Source organism: Staurois parvus, unplaced genomic scaffold (genome assembly GCF_062004578.1).
Source record: "Staurois parvus isolate SC_StPar_1 unplaced genomic scaffold, SC_StPar_1.0 ptg000715l, whole genome shotgun sequence".
Classification (NCBI taxonomy): domain Eukaryota; kingdom Metazoa; phylum Chordata; class Amphibia; order Anura; family Ranidae; genus Staurois; species Staurois parvus.
The window spans coordinates 6,996,614-7,014,530 of record NW_028318511.1 but is presented as its reverse complement, the minus strand read 5'-3'; the positions used below and the strand labels follow the sequence as shown (position 1 = coordinate 7,014,530).

Here is a 17,917-nt window from a genome sequence, read left to right as displayed (position 1 = left end):
GCACTGATGTTGGGCGAGAAGGCTTGGTTCGCAGTCTCCGCTCTAATTCATCCCAAAGGGGTTCTGTCAGGTTGAGGTGCAGGCCAGTCAAGTTCCTCTGCCCCAAACTTACTCATCCATGTCTTTGTGGACCTTGCTTTGTGCACTGGTGTGCAGTCATGTTGGAACAGAAAGGGGCCATTGCTTCCACCTGCCATAAAGTGGTGGGCCTTGCAGATTACCTTTTCTTTTTTGTTACATAACTTGCAACCACACTAACCAATTTTCTGTCAGCATTGAAAGTATATGGTCATTTCTTTAACCTTAAAGTGAACCTTACAAAATTGTAGACTCAACAAACCCAATGGATCCTTAAAAACACTGCATCAGAACTTCCTGCTCAAGTGGGCACCAAACCACATAAAGTAGGAGTGAAAATTGCTTGTTCATTAGATAAGGTGTTTTCCCTTTACTCCCCCTTCTTCTCCACCATTTAAAAGGACCTGAAAAACCGGGATAGGGAAACTTTCTCCTGGTTCAACAGGAATTGTTTTATAAAAATCCCCTTACGATCCTCTATCTACTTCAAACATTACCCATTGACATTAGTAGCCCTCTCCACAAACTACTTTGAAATGCTTCTGTGGCAACATAGCCACACTATAACATAGATACCTATGCAATGTGGCAGCAGCTGTAACATATCTAGTACAATCATATCTCTTCTACCAAATGGCTGCTTTAATACTTGCAGCAATAGTGGTGACAAGAACCCATTACACTATGGCTGCTCTATATCATGTCATTTGTAACCTGCCTATCTGGTACATAATCAACATAAATAACTTCTGGTTATATGGACCCTCAAACACCTTTCTATCCTTGGAGTAATTACACCACTTTGTTGAGGTATTGCTAATTTCATCTCCCTGACAATGTTATAGTCTTGGCAATGTGACCCCACTTGTAATGTGCACCCTGCTAATGTGAAATCCTTAATGTACAGTATGTTGCACACTTGGTGAAGTAGCATCCTCAGTAATTTATAAGAGATGTAAAGTTCTTGCAATTATATGAGCAAGGCTCACAATACTCTTCTATTTACACAGTGCACATATTATTAAATCAGACCTCAGCAGTTCCAAAATTAAATGAATCAGCCAAGAGGTAATTAAGCAACCTTATAAAGCTATGACAGCAGTCAGTATCTGCTGGAGAAGAGCGCAAGAGGGCATGACAAAAAGGCAGTATATGCAGGAAAGAGGTACAGGAGTTATGATGGTGGACCCATTGTTTGGTGGAGAGGAGAGAAGGCTATACACAATGTACATTCAGGGTGTGTGTGACATCAAAGGAAAGGAATGGGAATTGTGGGATGATAAGCTAATAGTTTTTATTCCTTTTTTTCCTGCTTCGAGAGGTTCTCTTAATGCAGACATCAGAGGGTATGATTGTATGTGGTGTGTAGCCAAAGCTTTTACTACTTGATAATCGTACCAGTCGAGTTTGTATAATACACTTAAGCCTTGCACACATCATTTTTTTTTTCCATGCTAGTTTCATATCAAAATTAAAGCGGTTACTAAAGGTACGAAAATTCTCTTTATACAGAATACAGCTTTGGAAGTGATGCAATGTATTGTATTGTGATGTATTCTTTCATTTCTGAGTGGTCTTGGTCACAGAACGACTTGTTGCTCCTTGGAAGACTTCACATTGGACAAAACATGTGTAGGGCAGAGTTTAGTGGTGACAATGCTTGCCCGGGACCGACGGTGCTGTGAGATATGCTTGTCATACTATTTGTTTTGTGAGTACCCACTTGGTTTATTAATAAATGTTTTTCAAAGGCACTTCACTATGAGATTTCCTTGCTCTTTGCTTGGTATGTGCTTTATCTGCTGAGTCAGTGGAAGCGATCCAGTGACCACTTTTTGGGGATGCCATTCATGAGAGAGTGAGGCTTGAGGCATGCTGATGTGTGAGAGAAAGAGAGCTGGAGTCATACAACCATCCATCCATCTGGGATTTGTCATCTTTAAATGATGATTTAGAGTTTTTGAGTTGTGGGGTCTAAGAATTTGGTAAGCAGCATTATAATTGCTTGGTGGTTGGTTCACAGATGCTGCATGAAGATTCTGCACACTTTTTGTGGACTCTGATATTTTGTTTATAGGGCTTTATTTGTGATTTGTTTGTTAAACGCTATACATTGAATTAGAAGTTTTCCTGGCAGCGCAACACAATTTTTTTCAGTTGTCTAGCAATTATTTATATTTGCTGGTGTAGTTTATCTATGTTTGGCATCACTGTCAACATTTGGGAGAGTGTTCCTCTTAAAACAATACTTTTTTAAAGCAATGTATTAGCAAGTCTTTTAGGCTCATGCACACAGAGGTGAGAGGCTGAAAAAATGCTGGACATAAAATTTCAGGTGTTTTCCCACATCTAGTGAGCTGCAGGCACTGCATACAGCCTCCCATACAAGTGAATAGCTGTATGTACCTATACTCTTTTAAATGCTGATTCATTCAGGAAATACACTGTATTCACATGCACTGGTAAACATCAATGCAGAGAATCATTGGAGTTCACAAGAGTACGACCGCGTACAGCCATTCATTTGTATGGCACGCTGTATGCGGCACCTGCAACTCTCCAGGAATGGTAAAACACCCAGAATTTTACACCAGGCATATTTCAGCCTCTCACTGTTTGTGTGCATGTGGTCCTACTATTTCATGTCTTTGAAACTGGATTAATATCTGAGTCATTTTCAGGTGATTTCAGTCATTTTTGAAGCATGTTTCAAGGGTTTTACATGTATATTCAAGCTTCAGGTATTTTTGTTTTAGCTAATAGACTTGCTAGGGGAAGGAGACCAGTTCTCACAGGCTCAAAAAAACAGACAGAAAAGCCACCATTCTGCTAAAAAAGTAGCTCATTTCCTTTTTGGAGTGTCAGGCGTCGAGCAATCATATGTGAGCAGTTACCATGTGGCATGGGATTTTTGTTGCTTCCAACTACAAAACGCCAAGGCAAGCCATAGATGATGCAATTTTTTTTCCTGCAATCACATATAAGCCATATTTGACAAGAAAAGGTCTTCCCACATTATAGGACATGTGTTGTTGATCTGGAGACAGTCAGTTTTTGCGTCTTTGATATACTTGCCTACTTTAATTGTTGTTGAGTATAATATTTGCTTTTATTCATCAATAAATGGTGAATTAGGATAACATCCTAGGCTGGTGAGCCCACTCTCTGTTGTTTTGTAGTGTTGCATATGAAGGGATACCCAAGGTCCCAGGAGGGCAGCAAGGCTTGTTGGTGCTGCACCACAAGCCAGAAGAGTGGAAAGCCTGTTAGACCCTTAGTACCACATTCGGGCACAAAAGATTTCTTCCATTTATAAACAGTACTGCCTAACATGCATTCAGGTAGCCATTGTATTCCTTAATGTCTCAACTGAGCTGTCATCAGTGGCTCTGTACATTTTGATCACTTTGATTGGTCAACCAATCACAATGTTCACAGATGTGAAGTGCATAGTATTTACCTCTGAGAGCACTCCCCATCCTGGTATAACAGAGGAGGTAGTGGAAAGAGGAACAAATACATAAATGAGTCATTCATCAGTTCCAGAGCAAAACACAGACTGTGGCAGCAGGAGATAAGGATAGTTTTTTTTAACCCATTCAACCCACCCCATACATCTGATCTCCAGCTTACACCTCTATTTGACCTGTATATTAACCGTTTACCTCCCTTATTCTGCACATCTACACATTAACCTCCTCATCTCCATCCTCCCAGAGTATGTGACCTGTACATTAACCCATTATCTCCTCCTCTCTCTGTGTATGACTTGTGCGTGCTTTAGCTAGGGCACCATTACCAAAATCCATGTTTTAACCCCCTCAATATCAGAATGTTTTTTTCATTTCCAAAAGATTAAAGCATATAATAATATTAACTTGGGCCTTCTAATCTCCAAAAAGCAGTCATTTGGGGGGTGCTTGCCCGGCTCTGCCATTTTTATTTTACCAGTTAGGGAAACCGTTTTTTTTACAAACTTTTTGTGTTTTATAAATTAAAACAAAATAAACAAACAAAAAGAAATGGGGGGGTTTAAATAAGCTAAATACATTAAAGTGGTAACTTCACTCTCTCAATTAACATTGACTATTTTTAATGTTTATACAGCTAGCATTAGTAAATACATGACGAAGTATATCATATTTAACTGTTTTACACTTTTCTTTACATTTCTTCAGCTACTTCCTGGTTTCCAAAATTAGGCAAATGATGTCATACATCCCAGGAGTCTCCAAGAGAAGAGAAGGGATTTTCCCAGCTAAGCACACCCTCCTGTTTGCATGCCTGAGCTAAGTGTAGATGGATCCCAGGAAGTAAATGCTACATGAATCATTTGCCCTTACTGAAGATGCCCACACAGCAAGAAATGTTAGGGTGTGTTTTTCAAAGTGATTTCTCAGCAAAATAAAGCCTGAAGACATGGATGGATGGGTGAGTTTTCTCTGAATATTAAAAATTAATTAAATAGAGTTTTGGATTTCTGGTGCTCAGATGCAGCTAAGGACAAAAGGTGTGCAAAGTTTTACGGTTGGTGTTCCTAATATAGGGAGAAAAGTACTCGGTATCAGGTTACTTAAGAAGACACATGGCCACTCAATTAAGTTTAACAAGAAGCGGTTTAATCTTAAACTACATAAGGGGCTCTTTACTGTTAGAGTGGTAAGGCTGTGGAACTCCTTTTCACAATTGGTGGTGTCAGTGGGGAGTGTTGAAAACTTCAAAAAAACTTTTAGATGGTCATCTTAGTGAATGCAATATACAGGAATATGGGAAATGGTAGAGAAATAAATACATACGCATACACCCACACAGGTTGAATTAGATGGACTGGAGTATTTATTCAACCTCACCAACTATGTAACTAAGTTTTGTGTAGATGAAGTGTATCTCCCACCAGCATGCTACAAAAAAGAACCCTCTGCGTGGAAGCATTTGTCTCTCTGCATTGCATATGCCTGACATACTCACTGCTGAGTGATTGCGCAAGTGATTGTTTTTTTTTTTTCTGCCTCTAAACGCGAACGTGTTCATACTAGAACATTATAACAGACTTACCTTAAAATGAAGCCCTCAAGCGGCATGCTGTCACAGCTGTCGGTGCTTCTGTCTTCACCAGGACTTCCTTCCTGGGTTCACAGGCTCCAGCCATTTGAATGACCGGACCACAAAAGCATCACTTCCTCATACTATATGTGTGCAAGAGTCACAGTTGTGGCACAATGCTCTCAGTGGATGACATACTACAGTATGCAGTCCATTGAGAGCGCAGTGCACATGACCCGGTGACATCACCAGCCTCTACAAATATGAATATCTACTAAACAGTACATGTTTAGGAAATATTTACTATACCTACCTAAGTCATAAAGCGAACTTTACTACTGCTTTAATGCAGCATGGGAGCCAGGCAGCTAGTATTTTCAGACACAGAGGTCGGCAATAGTGGCATACATAATTTTCTTAGCATGGTTTTCTTTAAGCAACAATGTCATAAGCATGGCCATCTACACTTTTCTCATGCCATGGAAACAATGATATATAAGTCCATAAAGGAGGGGCTGAGAACAGACTCATAATATTCAAGGCTGTCTGGTAATGGACTAATGTTAGCTATTTCACAATTTGCAAGTAAAATGTATTCTGCTTATCTTTTTCAGACTGGTGTTTTTATTTAACAAAACATTTTCATCTCCAACATTCCATCTTTACTTAGCTTCATAAATATCCTAGTAACAAGACCACCACATGGGAAACCAAACTAAAGGCTTTCCCCATTAGAAAATAAATATTCAGCTTGTAAGAGGTAGCAGAGCAGACTTGACATAGTACTGTTGAAAAAAATATAGATAGGAAAATGTTGAGAATGAATTCTGAAAGATTAACAAAGACCTGCACAGATCAGGTTGTTTAGTTTAGAAGCTAACAGCTAACTCACACAGGTCTATGTATAGCAAGGTTCAACACAAAATGCTAGTGCCAACCACACCGCAAATTATCACCAGTTAGGAATATAGCTATCCGCACCATCAGTGATATAAAAAACAAACATGTTTACTTGCAGCATGTTTTTCACTAGTGTGCTAGCGTGGACCTAAAGGTCCAATCAAAAGTGATATTTACGGTGCAGCCTAGTGACCTAAGTCGGTCCCTGCCTCCTGACATGTCTTTGAAACTCCAACAGCAATGTTCCATAGTTCCTATTTGGTTGTTCTTGCCTATCTTTTGGGTGTTCCAGGATCTCTTGTGGCACTGTTCATAATATAAGATAAATCAGAAACCTAGCAGGATGAATGAGAGTCTAAAAAAAAGTGACAGATCCTGTGCAGACCTGAGAACTCAAGTGCTGAGAGGTATTCTAAAACTGTAAGGTGGTTTAACTCTGCAGCATCAGCCAAAAAAAATTACATTTTCATTTTGGTTACACTGACCCTTTTAAGACATTTGAAGCTGAGCTGGATAATGGGATTAATTATGTGTACAAATAAGAGGCAGCACAAACATGTACACTATGCGCCTATATAGTAGTAAATGCCAGGTCAAATGTTTGTGTTACAATACAAAGACAGATTTCTTGCTTTGCATTTTAACACAGATGGCTCTCATATAAAAGAGCAGTAGATTCATTTACACATAAATGTAGCAGAACACTCAAGGCTACTGCATGGTGGTGAATGAAGAAAGCCACTTATTTTACACATGGGAGTTTTTGTTGGGGCAGGTTTAGAAGAAATATGCAGAAATATAGAGTGGGGGTATGTAGCAGAACCAGGCTGAAAAAGCTGCAGGGATAATACATGGATACATTACACACATACAAGTAGGTAAAAAGCATGGCTTATGGGAAAATATATCCATAGGGATGACCTGATTTACTAGCACTTTGATTTTGAGATATATACATACAGACATACATATAGACACATACACAGGCATTTTTTTAATTCACACTTGAGTTCCCCTAGACACTGTCTTCAGTCCTTGTTTGTAGTTGATACAGAGGCTGTCATGAGGTTATTTCAATGAATGGCCAACAAATTGGACATTACAGAAAGTTTTGGTGTACAAATGCAATGTTCAAGTTTATGGTACAACTGTCATAACAAAAGTTGTGGAAATCATGCAAACCATTTAGAAATGAGCTACATTCAAAACTGTATCATTGCACAAAGCAGCTTTTTCATTGCTTTCCAGCACATTTTACACTATGGTACATGCATGAAATGTCCCATAAACACAGCAAAAAATGGGTAGTGAAAAAATGACTGGGGTAATGCTAATTTGTTCATTAGTACACAACTTCAGCAATTACTATTTTATACAGATCTAATGTGTCAGAAAAGGTAAAGACCGGCACATTTTTTTCTATTAATTAGGTTTTATTTTACGATTCTAACACTGCAGTCATTTTTTTCAGATTAGTTGCTTTTTGTAGCAGTTAACTCTTTCATCAAATAGAATCACAACTTTGCGTACATTTTAGGTTTTTACATGACATAACTACAACTTATGTAGAGGGCAAGGCTGTTGTGATAATTTGTTGACACTTTCAGTAATTAACAAGTCAGTTCACATGCCATTATAATACCTCAGCCACAATCACATTTGTATCACATAACATCCACAGATTTGCCTTTACAATTAAGGAAACATACAAATACCCCCCACCCCTTTCCAGTCCCCAGGAACTTACCCAAAAAAGGAGGTTGAAGACGAACATTAGATATTTCATACACTGCAGGCAGTTTTGTGCCATCCTGCACCTCTTCAGCTCTAGGAGGAAAATGAAGGAGAGATCCAGGTAAAAAACCACGTACTTGTTGCCTTTTGGGGAAGTGTACTTGGATTTTGTAGCTTTGGGACCTGGGTTAGTGTGGAACCCAAAAAAAGAGCCACCTGCCGATGCCCCAAACTGCCCTCCGTAGAGGCTGCTGTAGCGCCGGAAGGCACCACCTTGGGGAAGAGAGTAGTCTTTGCTGTCCAGGGAAGGACTGCGATGGTAAGTAGATTCATCTGTGCTCGACCGTCTCATGGCGCAGGTGGTTTCACAGGTTAAGGGGGGCAGGGGAGGGGAGGGATAAAAAAATGACAGGTAGAAAAGGGTTTACCCCTAAACTTAATTGGCAGTATCAATCCATGCAATGACAAATGTCTCCCATTGTCACAAATAAGAAGGTGCAGAACAGGAGTACTTTTTCAGACAGTTAGGATTCAGAGTACCACTCTACCCTCCAGTCTTCAGCAAAAGAGGCCATGCTAGCAGCTGCCCCAAACAGAGAAAATCCCTATACCAGTGAGTTAAGAACATCCCCTCTGGCTTCCACCGCATGTCTGTGTGCTGGCCAGCTGTCCAGTAAGGTTCCTGAAAGGTGCAGGTGGCATGGCCCCCCTCTCCCCTGCTGCAGCAGGCAGGACTAATGTGCTCCTCTCTTGTTCACTCCTATCTGATCCTCTGTCGCCCGCACACATATACCCAGCGAGCTTCAGTCATACCACTCTCATCTGTCGCTGATAATGCTTCACTCTTTCCTTGTATCTCCCCCTCCCTTTTGACATTTCTCTGTCTCTCCCCGTTTTGCATGCATAGAAGCAGTTTCTGCGTGGTCCACTCAGAAGAGAGAGGAGAGGAGGAGAGAGAGAAAAGGGGAGAGAGAGAGAGAGGGAGAGATTTCTCCTACAGGCTTATTTATGCATGCTCAGCACTCTCATGTTCCCAAGGATGCTTCCCCCTTCCCAACCAATCACAAAATTATCTTGGTCAATCATCAGTTTCTAGCAAGAGGTGAAGGAACTCAGTGATGCTTCAGCATTTAAGTGGTTAACAAATCAATAGAAAGCACACAGCACAGATAAAACTCGCAGTGTGAAAAATTGCAAGCTGTCTTTTGCAATTGTGATTGCTCTAGGAAGTGCTTTATGTACATGAGGCTAGGTAATGTGTCCAAGAAGATCTTTAACATGGAGTTGTGAATACCATATCTATCAAAATATTAATATTTAATCACCTACAACAGGGATATAAATGTTAACATTAGAACATCCAACAAAAAACACCTCTAAACCCATTTTGTATTTGGTGGAAAAAATGAACATGGAAATGTATTACTGAGTAGTTTTTGAAATGTTATACATTGTGTGATCATTAGCTGAGGACAACACCTCCTCCTTCTGTTGTCACCTTTATAGCAGCAGTTGTTGTACCATGTTAGCCTTTGCCAAAGGTCTAAGCTTGTATCTATGGGTCTATTTGTTGGCTAACTAGGTAGATTGTAGCTCAAGTTTCTGAGGTGCACTGGCCATTCAGCATGGGTGCCATTCAGAGAATACTTTGCATTTTCTGAATGAATGCAAAGCGTTATCTGATTGGAAATAGTGGAGAGGCAGAGAGTTACGCTCTCCACCTCATCCAATCAGGTAACACTTTGCATTCATTCAGAAGGTGCAAAGCATTCTCTGAATGATACCCATTCTGAGCGGTTGACCTCCTGTATTTACAATGCACTAGGTCAGCCAATCAGCATGGGACCTGGAAGCAGGTAGTGGTGTCTACTTCAGTAATTTCCAGCTTCCAGGGGCATCAGTCAGTTATAGTAGCTACATCCAAGCTGGACCAATATACTGTAGCTACTGCATGTAAAAAATATACCATACCTAGAATCCATCTTTAAATTTTAGTTAATTATTTGACTTCTTCCCTTTCTTTAGTTTTTTTTTTTTGCTGTTTGTATATAAGTGTTTTACATTTGTGCTGGGTTTGTCAGTGCTGAATTAATTAACTTAGTGGTGGTGGTAGTGGTGGTGGGGGTTACCTAGTAACCCGTTTGTAAATACCAATACACCTAATGTGTTACTAAAATTAAACTATATAGTATTTGTCATGTCTATAATCAATACATTAACTAATGTGACTAATACTGTGTCACCAATTGTATCTAGTGACACCAAAAAAATTTAAAATATACAGAAAGAAAAATTGAAAATATAGATATAAAATGCATATTGTGCTTATAACATTTAAATTAGTGGGAAAGCATAACCGTTCAGTACCATGGACAGCTACACATTGCTGCCTCTGCTGGACAAGTTAAAGTATAACTAAAGGCAAAACAGTTTTTTGGGTTTTTTTTTACGTTTTGGATAGCATGGAGACAGAGTAGAACAACAGTCAGGTTTTTATTGTTGTCTGTGTCCCTGTTACAAAGTTTCACCCCCTTTATTTGTTCTGTTTAACATTATCATTGAAAGTAAGAAACTAATCCCAAATTTCGGGTTGACACCAGAACAGATATAGAGGGGAAATCTTCCAATGCGGACACTAGTTCTGGTGACCCTGGGATTCCCTCACTTTGGAGGGATTACTTATTACTTCCTGTTCTGGCTATGGGACAAGAAATTAAGGTAAATCTCCCCAATAGCACACAGATGGCAAAAAAAACTGACGGGTTATAACTCTACTTTACTATATACAAAAATGTTTAGCCTTTACACTCTAAAGTGATATTAAACCCTCATTTTCTTAAGTGTTTCCAGCAGCTGATTTAATAACTTATTGAATATTTCGCTTCTTTATCATTTAATCCTTGCCTATGTTCCAGTTAAAGCTGACCGCAGCCCCAGGTGTCCTGATTCTAGGTGGCTCCTTTCTCTTGCAGCATACTATGGAGTCACCTTTCAATGCTGAGATTAAAGTTTTGTCTCCCTATACTGTGTGTAGGAATGGAAACAGGCAGCTTCTCCAACTTTCCCTTCTCCAAATGAACTGACTGACTTGAGATTGCATTGTCCACTGCTATCTTTATCCTGTGAAGACTAGAAGTTCAGGGAAGCCAGCAACATCAAAACCTATAAACTGCAAGTGTTGGGTGAGAATTATAACAAATAATTAACCAGGGAAAGTTTATTTTATTGTGCTCAATGTGATAAGATAGATGACACTGAGGGTTTAATATTGTTTTAAGGCTGAACTTCACCTTAAAGCGGAGCTCCAGACATTTTTGTGTTTATTAAAAGTCAGCAGCTACAAAAACTGTAGCTGCTGACTTTTAAGAAACACACACCCCTGTCCCAGAGTCCAGCGATGTTCTCACCTGTGCAGTCCCTTCTCTCCTCCATGGCTCCGACATCTCAACTATGGGCACCAGGCTATGACAGCTTGTGGCTTCACAGCCTGGTGCCCACTGTGCATATGTGAGTCACGCTGTGCCTCATAATTGGTCCGGCAGTCTCCTGGGACCTGTGAAAATTCCGCGGGAGGGAGGAGGGGGCTGAACTTCTGGCTCACTTTGCCGCGGCAAAGTGAGCCAGAAGTGGGAGTGGGTACCTGTCAAAACCAGGTACCTGCTCTTCCCCAAAAGGTGCCAAATTGGGAAGTGGAGGGGGGGCAGGAGGCAAATAAGCGGAACTTCCGCTTTTGAGTGGAACTCCACTTTAAAAATGCTGTGCATACACAGCTCAGTGTACATTCTTAACAAGCATTGGTGCTGGGGTGAATTACCCTGTGTAGTTACATTATCCTGAGCTGGGGTGGCCAATCAGGATGGCCAAAGATACTGTACCAGGAGGAAGACCAGTACACTTCAGACCAAGCCAAGTCAGTCAGTCAAGGGAGCTTGCAGACATTGCTTCATTGAAGAAGAGGGAAGTATAGGGGTTTTTAGTTTCATTTTAATAAATTAAACTGGTAATTTTCCCAAAGAAATGCTGTTCTTCAATCAAAAAGACCACGTAATTTAATTATAATCTTGTCTAATTGTCTAATTCTCATCTTGCAGAACAACATAGGACACAGCATAGAACACAACACAGTTATTCTTAGACAATGGGTTATATGCAGCTACCTTCAGGTTATTGGACAAAAAATCCCAGTGCTGCCAGCAGAGCAAACCATATCCAAGTCTGCCCACTCTGGTTTTTGTGTAAGCAATAAGGAATAATCAGTAAACAAAGGGGTGGGGCCTGTGTCCTGTACTGTATTCCAAGATAAGGAATTTACAGGTAAGTAAAAATTCCTATTATCCTAATCTTAAAGTTCAGGACAGAGGACTTGCATTTTTAGACCATAGGATGTACCCAAGAAACATAGCAAACAAAACATCTAACAGATCCACAGGAAAAGAAGAGTTAGAATACCCTAATAAAACATTGAGATGACAGCTTGAAGCACCTTGTAGGAAAGCTTGTATCAGCCAAGGCCTGAGCATCCAAATGGAGGAACTTGGGGAATTTGTTAATAGAAGTTGTCAGGAATGGACTCACCACTGGTGGTGGGACTCACCTGCAGCGTAGGCTGCAGTACCAGGGCTGGCCAGCGGGTGCTCTCAGCAGCCAGAGGCTCACTCCCGCAATCAAGTCATCACCTGAGGCTGATTGCAGGAGGTGTATTTAAGAAGTGGCCAGGCCTACAGTCAGTGCCTTGGTGTATAGTTTCCCTTGGCCCCTGTATCCTGATCCTGCCTGCTTGAATCCTGACTCTGCCTGAACTCTGCCTGTACCGACCTCGGCTATTCCTGACTACTCTTCCGCCTGCTCCTTGTACCTTGCCTGCCCATTTGCTACCGACCCGGCCTGCCCGACTAAGTTTAGTATTGTTCTTATTGTTATCTGTTGGAGATTTGGTTTGTTTGCACTGTGTTTATGTTTAGTCTTGCACTGCGTTTATGTATTGTTTAGTCTTTAATTGTATTGTTTATACTATACCTGAAGCCTGCGTTTCCCTGTGTCAGTCCACACATTTCTGGTCATACCTGGAGCCCTGACAGAAGTCTAGGTGACAGTTTTGTAAATCTTGGAAGCAGATGCTTGATGCTGAAAATACCAACAACCATGGAGGAATGAGCTCTGATAGTGAAAAGAAGAAACTCTGCCTCTAAAGGTGTATGCCCTGGAAATAATTGGCTTGATCCACCTAGCGATGGTGGAATGGGAAGCAGAAATCCCGCTACGAGGGTTCACAGGCAAGACAAAGAATTATATAATCTGTGGTTTTCATGTAGACCCTACCAGCCTTGACCACATGTAGGAAATGTAGGGAGATTACCTTGTCATGTTTTAGTGATAGAGTATTTTTATTGGGACTAAGATTTCTGTCCTCACACCAGGTAAAGTAAGTCTTTCATTTGTGGCAGTAAATCTTATGGGAGCTTTGGGACTTTCTTGCTCAGAGTACAGTGGGAATAAAAGGGTCAGAAATACCCTTATCCTTTAGGACTTGGGTTTCAACAACCAAGCTGTTAAGCCAGCGACTGATAAACAAGATGGAATAGGTCTTGTCTGTTTGCAAGAAGCCAAAGCTTATCCAAAAGAAGTATGAGTATATCTGTGTATCCCATTTTTCTTGGCCAAATTGCAGCATACAACAGCATGAAAATTGTGGAGAAAATACCAGAGGCAGAAAGAAGTGCAGAGAGGCATACAAACAGGGGCCATTTGAGACATCTGGCTTTGTAAGTTTTCACACATAATTGGAGTTCTTTATTTGGGGATTTAGGTGGCTATATTTCTTTTCATGTTGACTAGGGACCCCAGGCTTGGGTTACAACCTGTATGCAGGTTATTCCAGCCTTTGATTGGAAAGATCAATATGGATGGAGGTTTTTATAGGAACTCTGTGCTCATCTGGTTTTATTTGTTAAGGTTCCATAGCTACTGTCTACTCTTATTGGTATATGCAGTCTTTACATGTAAATGGCCTGCATCTTGTGAGACAAGATGGGGCTTTGATGCATTGGAGAGCAGTGGGTCTGTCATACAATTGTAAGTATGATTAAGTGGATTGAAAATTTTATTCTGGAAGACTCTGCTGTGAATTGTACATTATTCTAAGATTTTATACTTTGCAGGGTGACACTACAGTATATCCCTGAGGAAGAAGCTAATTCTAAAATTTGAAATGCATTGGATATCCCATCCTATTTAAGCAAGCTGCAATCAGGAACTGCATGGCTGTGCAGCAAAGAATGGTTTTGGGAGTATCACCCAGTATATGTATAGCACCCAGTGCAAACCTATCCTTATTTTGTTAAGCAAAACTGGTGTTTTGGAAAATTTTACATTTTTCTATGGTGATTTTAATTGATTGTAATAATTACATACATATCAGTGCATTGTTTTTTTTGTTGTCTTTAAAGTCCTGTCATAGGATTGTAACATGAAATTGCTATACTATAGGGATGGTGGCAACCATTTGCCCCTAACTGTGTAAACTACACTTTTTGAGAGGAGTCACCAAAGCATACACTGAAAAGGCTAGAGGAACTCTGACTATGCATTTGATCAGTGTTTTGCTGAACCTGGAAGCCAGGATATCCACATCTGGTTTTCCACACCATTGAAATTGGTTTTGAAATATCTCTGTGTGAAGACCACTTCTGCTCCAGGGATGTGAATGACCAAAAGAGCTGGAATGTGAATTTCTGCCAAGGAGAAAATCAGGCTCATTTCTTTTAGAGGAGCATGACTTCTGGTGGATTATGCAGGCCACTACTGTGGCATTGTTTGACTGTGCCCTAACTGGAGATGACTTTGTAGAAGGTAGGTCCAGAATTGTAGAGATAATCCTATGCCTCTCTGTTCTCCTGTGGGGATCATGTCCCATGGACAGCTAGGGAATTGTAAACCTTGCCCAAGCCTTCCAAGGTATGTGTAGAACACACTTTTCTCATTCTAGGGAAGAAATGGAAATCCACTAAGTGAGAAACAGCTTCATCTTGCTGGACAGAAGCATAGGGGATACAAAGATTGGAAATGCTTGTTCCACATCATGACTATGTTGGACAGTAGAGGTCTGTAATAAAACTAGGCAAAAGGAACTGCCTTGAAGGAGGTTACTGTCAACCCTAGAACCCTAATGCAGAATTGAACTAAGTGGTGCCCTTCTTATGGTGGGATCTTAGGGAAGCATCCTCTCATGGGGAAGGAACATTCTGGCTTGAGCTGAGTCCATGTTTTTGCCCAGGACTCCAGACAGTGTGGGGGCTGCAGAGCAGACTTTGGAAAGTTGATTATCCAGCAAGTTTTTTTTTGCAATTGCTTTTTAAATAATTTTTTCATAGTTGAGATACAAAACAAAGCCATTAAGGCATACTCCTCGCTTGGAAGTACAAAGCAGTCTGTACACTAAAAGCAAAAAAACATTGCTATATGAAAACCCAAAACAATAAAAGAAAAGAAAATGAGGAAAAGAGAAAACAACAAAGTCAGCCAAACTCTGTTCCAGAGTGTTCTGTCAAACACAGATGAAAGCATAATAAAAGTGTTTAGCTTGCAGATAAAAACATGACATAATATTTGCTTTGTGGCCCACCAATCCACCCACAATAACTGTGTAATGAGGCAGTCCACTCCAGCAGAAACAAGCATCAACGTGGATAATATGCAAAAGTCAAAGCGCTAAAAAAAATCCTAAATTAATATTATTTGAGGAAACCCAAGCATCCCAGGCCTTAAAGAATTTCTGAAGGTATCATCTGCATTTATAAATAGCCTTTTAAAATTGGAGTGCTATAATGACTGGTGTCTTCACAAAACTCAGTGTAGGAGATAAATCAGACTTTTATTTTAATACAATAGCCTGAGTAGCAAAATAAAAAAAGACCTGAAGATTTTCTGGCAGAAAGAGTGGGGCCGATGGTTTTTCCAGACCCAACAGACACATGGTTATATTTAAAGGGACTTAGTTAGTAGTAAGCATAATGATAAAGTTCACTACATCAATCCACTTGGGCGGAGGGATATATCCAATGTAACCTCTGTGGGGTCAGGCAAATCCTATGGCTCCTATGGACAATTTTGAATTGTACAAGCCCATTGTCAGGCAAAAACCAAATAAAGTGATGGATAGTTGCATACATCTTCCCAATCCTGTGTATCAAGCCCCAGAACATCTTTCTGCCATCTTGAACGTAAGATTTCCAGGCCCTTGTGGATGTTTGATTGCATGGCCCTATAAATTGCTGACAAATGTTTGGCAAGGCAATCACTCCTTAATAGAGACTCAATATTGAAAGAGGTTAACCCCATGGCACTTGTACTAAACTTCACTTGCCTCAATTCCTTGTTGGAGATATATGTAGCCCACGGAAATGTAATCTCTGCAGCATAATTCTATGTTTCTACAGGAGAGGTTTTAGATTGATATCCCCAATGCTCATAGATCTTATTCTTCAGAATATCTGACTTTATTACTTTTCCATTACATCTGTACCTATCCTAAACAACACAAAAATTCTCTACTGATTCATTGAATCAATGCAGTTTGATCATGCATACCATCTCTTCCTGAACAGGTAATCCCTCCCAGTCTGGTTTATTGGTTTGTCAGGAAAATGACAACATGAATATGGAAAATTTAGCATCCCCAGTGAATAATTGTGCAGAAATATATTGGATATAGTTCACACATTCTATGTAAATCTCATATGTTCTCATAATGAATAACTTCTTTCTCATTCCTGACTCTGCAGATGTACAGGTTTTCCTGTGAGAAAAAACTTTAATTAAATTTCTACCTCTCCTATTCCCCAAATTAAGTTTCTGTGAATTTTTGGCACCATAAAGACAGTGGTATTTTCCTTTTGTGTTCATTTTGCTCCTTCCTCAACTTCCTCTACAATCTTCCATTAACTGTCCTGTCTTTTCTACATCAAAGATATATATATATATATATAGTGTATATACAGTATATATATATATTTATTTGTATTTAGTTTTTTTTTTTAATACAGAAAACATGTGATGAAATAAGTATGGTGGCTGTCATAGCTGACCTTGGCTTCAATTGTTCCTAAGTCACCAGCCTGGGAAAGGTATACATATGGCCAGTTCTGCATGAAAGCTCCAGGTCAGTGACTCACAAAATTCTAAAATTAGAGGATTGCTGCCAATCAATTAAAAAAATCCAGAAGTAGGTCACCAGTGGCTGCCTCTGTATTTCTTTTGCACAGGCTTCCCTTAAATCCATAATTTAAACATCATGGTACCTCAATGTTGCTCTTTGAACTGTCTTAAAATAAGATTATATAATAGTGATTACAGCTTTTAAGAAACACTCTGTATTGCATTGTAGTAGATGATATGTAGATTGTTTTCACTATAGAAGCAGAGGTGCAGATATGGTCAGTCATTATTACAAACTCTGGTAATGAAAATTATATACATTATGTAAAGCCAAGGAGCATGTCATATTTACTATGGCTGCCCTGCCCCAAGCATATGAGCACATGAATATCCCTGCCAGAAATGTATAGTAAGTTTGCACAGCTTAGTTGAAAATGAGGGATATGCAACTTCTTGGCTAGTGCATCTGTAGACAGGTGTAATCCATCCTCCATTTGGCAGGTAGCGTTTTGTTGCTGTGCCACTGTGCAGATGGAGTGGAGGCTGGGAGGAACATTGTTCCTCTGCAGACTCCGTAGGTGTCACCAGGGAAGCAGTGTTTCGATTGGACACTGCAACACTAAGTGAACCACAAAAGACAGACACCGCTCCAAGTCTGTGTAGCAGGATCCACTTCACACTTCAGTGGCAGAGGTGCTCGGCCATCTCGCCTCCGGAAAGCAGCAATAACAAAAGGAAATGGCTGCACACTCTGTTATATCATTGATGTTGATGTGTTTCATGCTTGTTTAGCGCTTATTCAGAAGAAGGGCTAAAGAAGCATGAAACGCGTCAACATCTCTCCTTGTTGTACAGTTCACTTTATGCTTTTTATTTTCCATGATTTTCATTCAATTATCATGGTATAGTGGAGTGTGCAGCCATTTACTTTTGTTACTGTGGAACACTAAGTGACCTTTGATAGTCATCTTCAGTATGGACAGTTTTAATAAATACTACTGCCCTGCTG

The 17,917-nt window shown here is 40.1% G+C and overlaps 1 protein-coding gene and 1 long non-coding RNA gene across 12 annotated transcripts in view; one reads left to right on the top strand and one right to left on the bottom strand.

Annotated features, from left to right (window-relative positions):
* The window catches only part of TSPAN4 (tetraspanin 4), a 1,204,586-nt gene that overhangs the window by 408,189 nt on the left and 778,480 nt on the right, over positions 1 to 17,917 (bottom strand). For 10 of the 11 annotated variants that reach the window (XM_089653563.1, XM_089653565.1, XM_089653562.1 and 7 more), the window contains one exon: positions 7,769 to 7,848. In XM_089653563.1, the coding sequence (XP_089509689.1) occupies positions 7,769 to 7,831 (63 nt within the window). In that variant the 5' untranslated portion in view covers positions 7,832 to 7,848. Of the gene's footprint in view, positions 1 to 7,768; positions 8,719 to 17,917 lie in introns of those variants that run through there. The other variant, XM_089653559.1, reaches the window with a different exon arrangement.
* The window catches only part of LOC149445641 (uncharacterized), a 69,498-nt gene continuing 59,351 nt past the window's right edge, over positions 7,771 to 17,917 (top strand). Inside the window, exon 1 of the long non-coding RNA XR_016306369.1 lies at positions 7,771 to 7,876. This is a non-coding gene — a long non-coding RNA (uncharacterized LOC149445641). The remainder of the gene's footprint in view (positions 7,877 to 17,917) is intronic.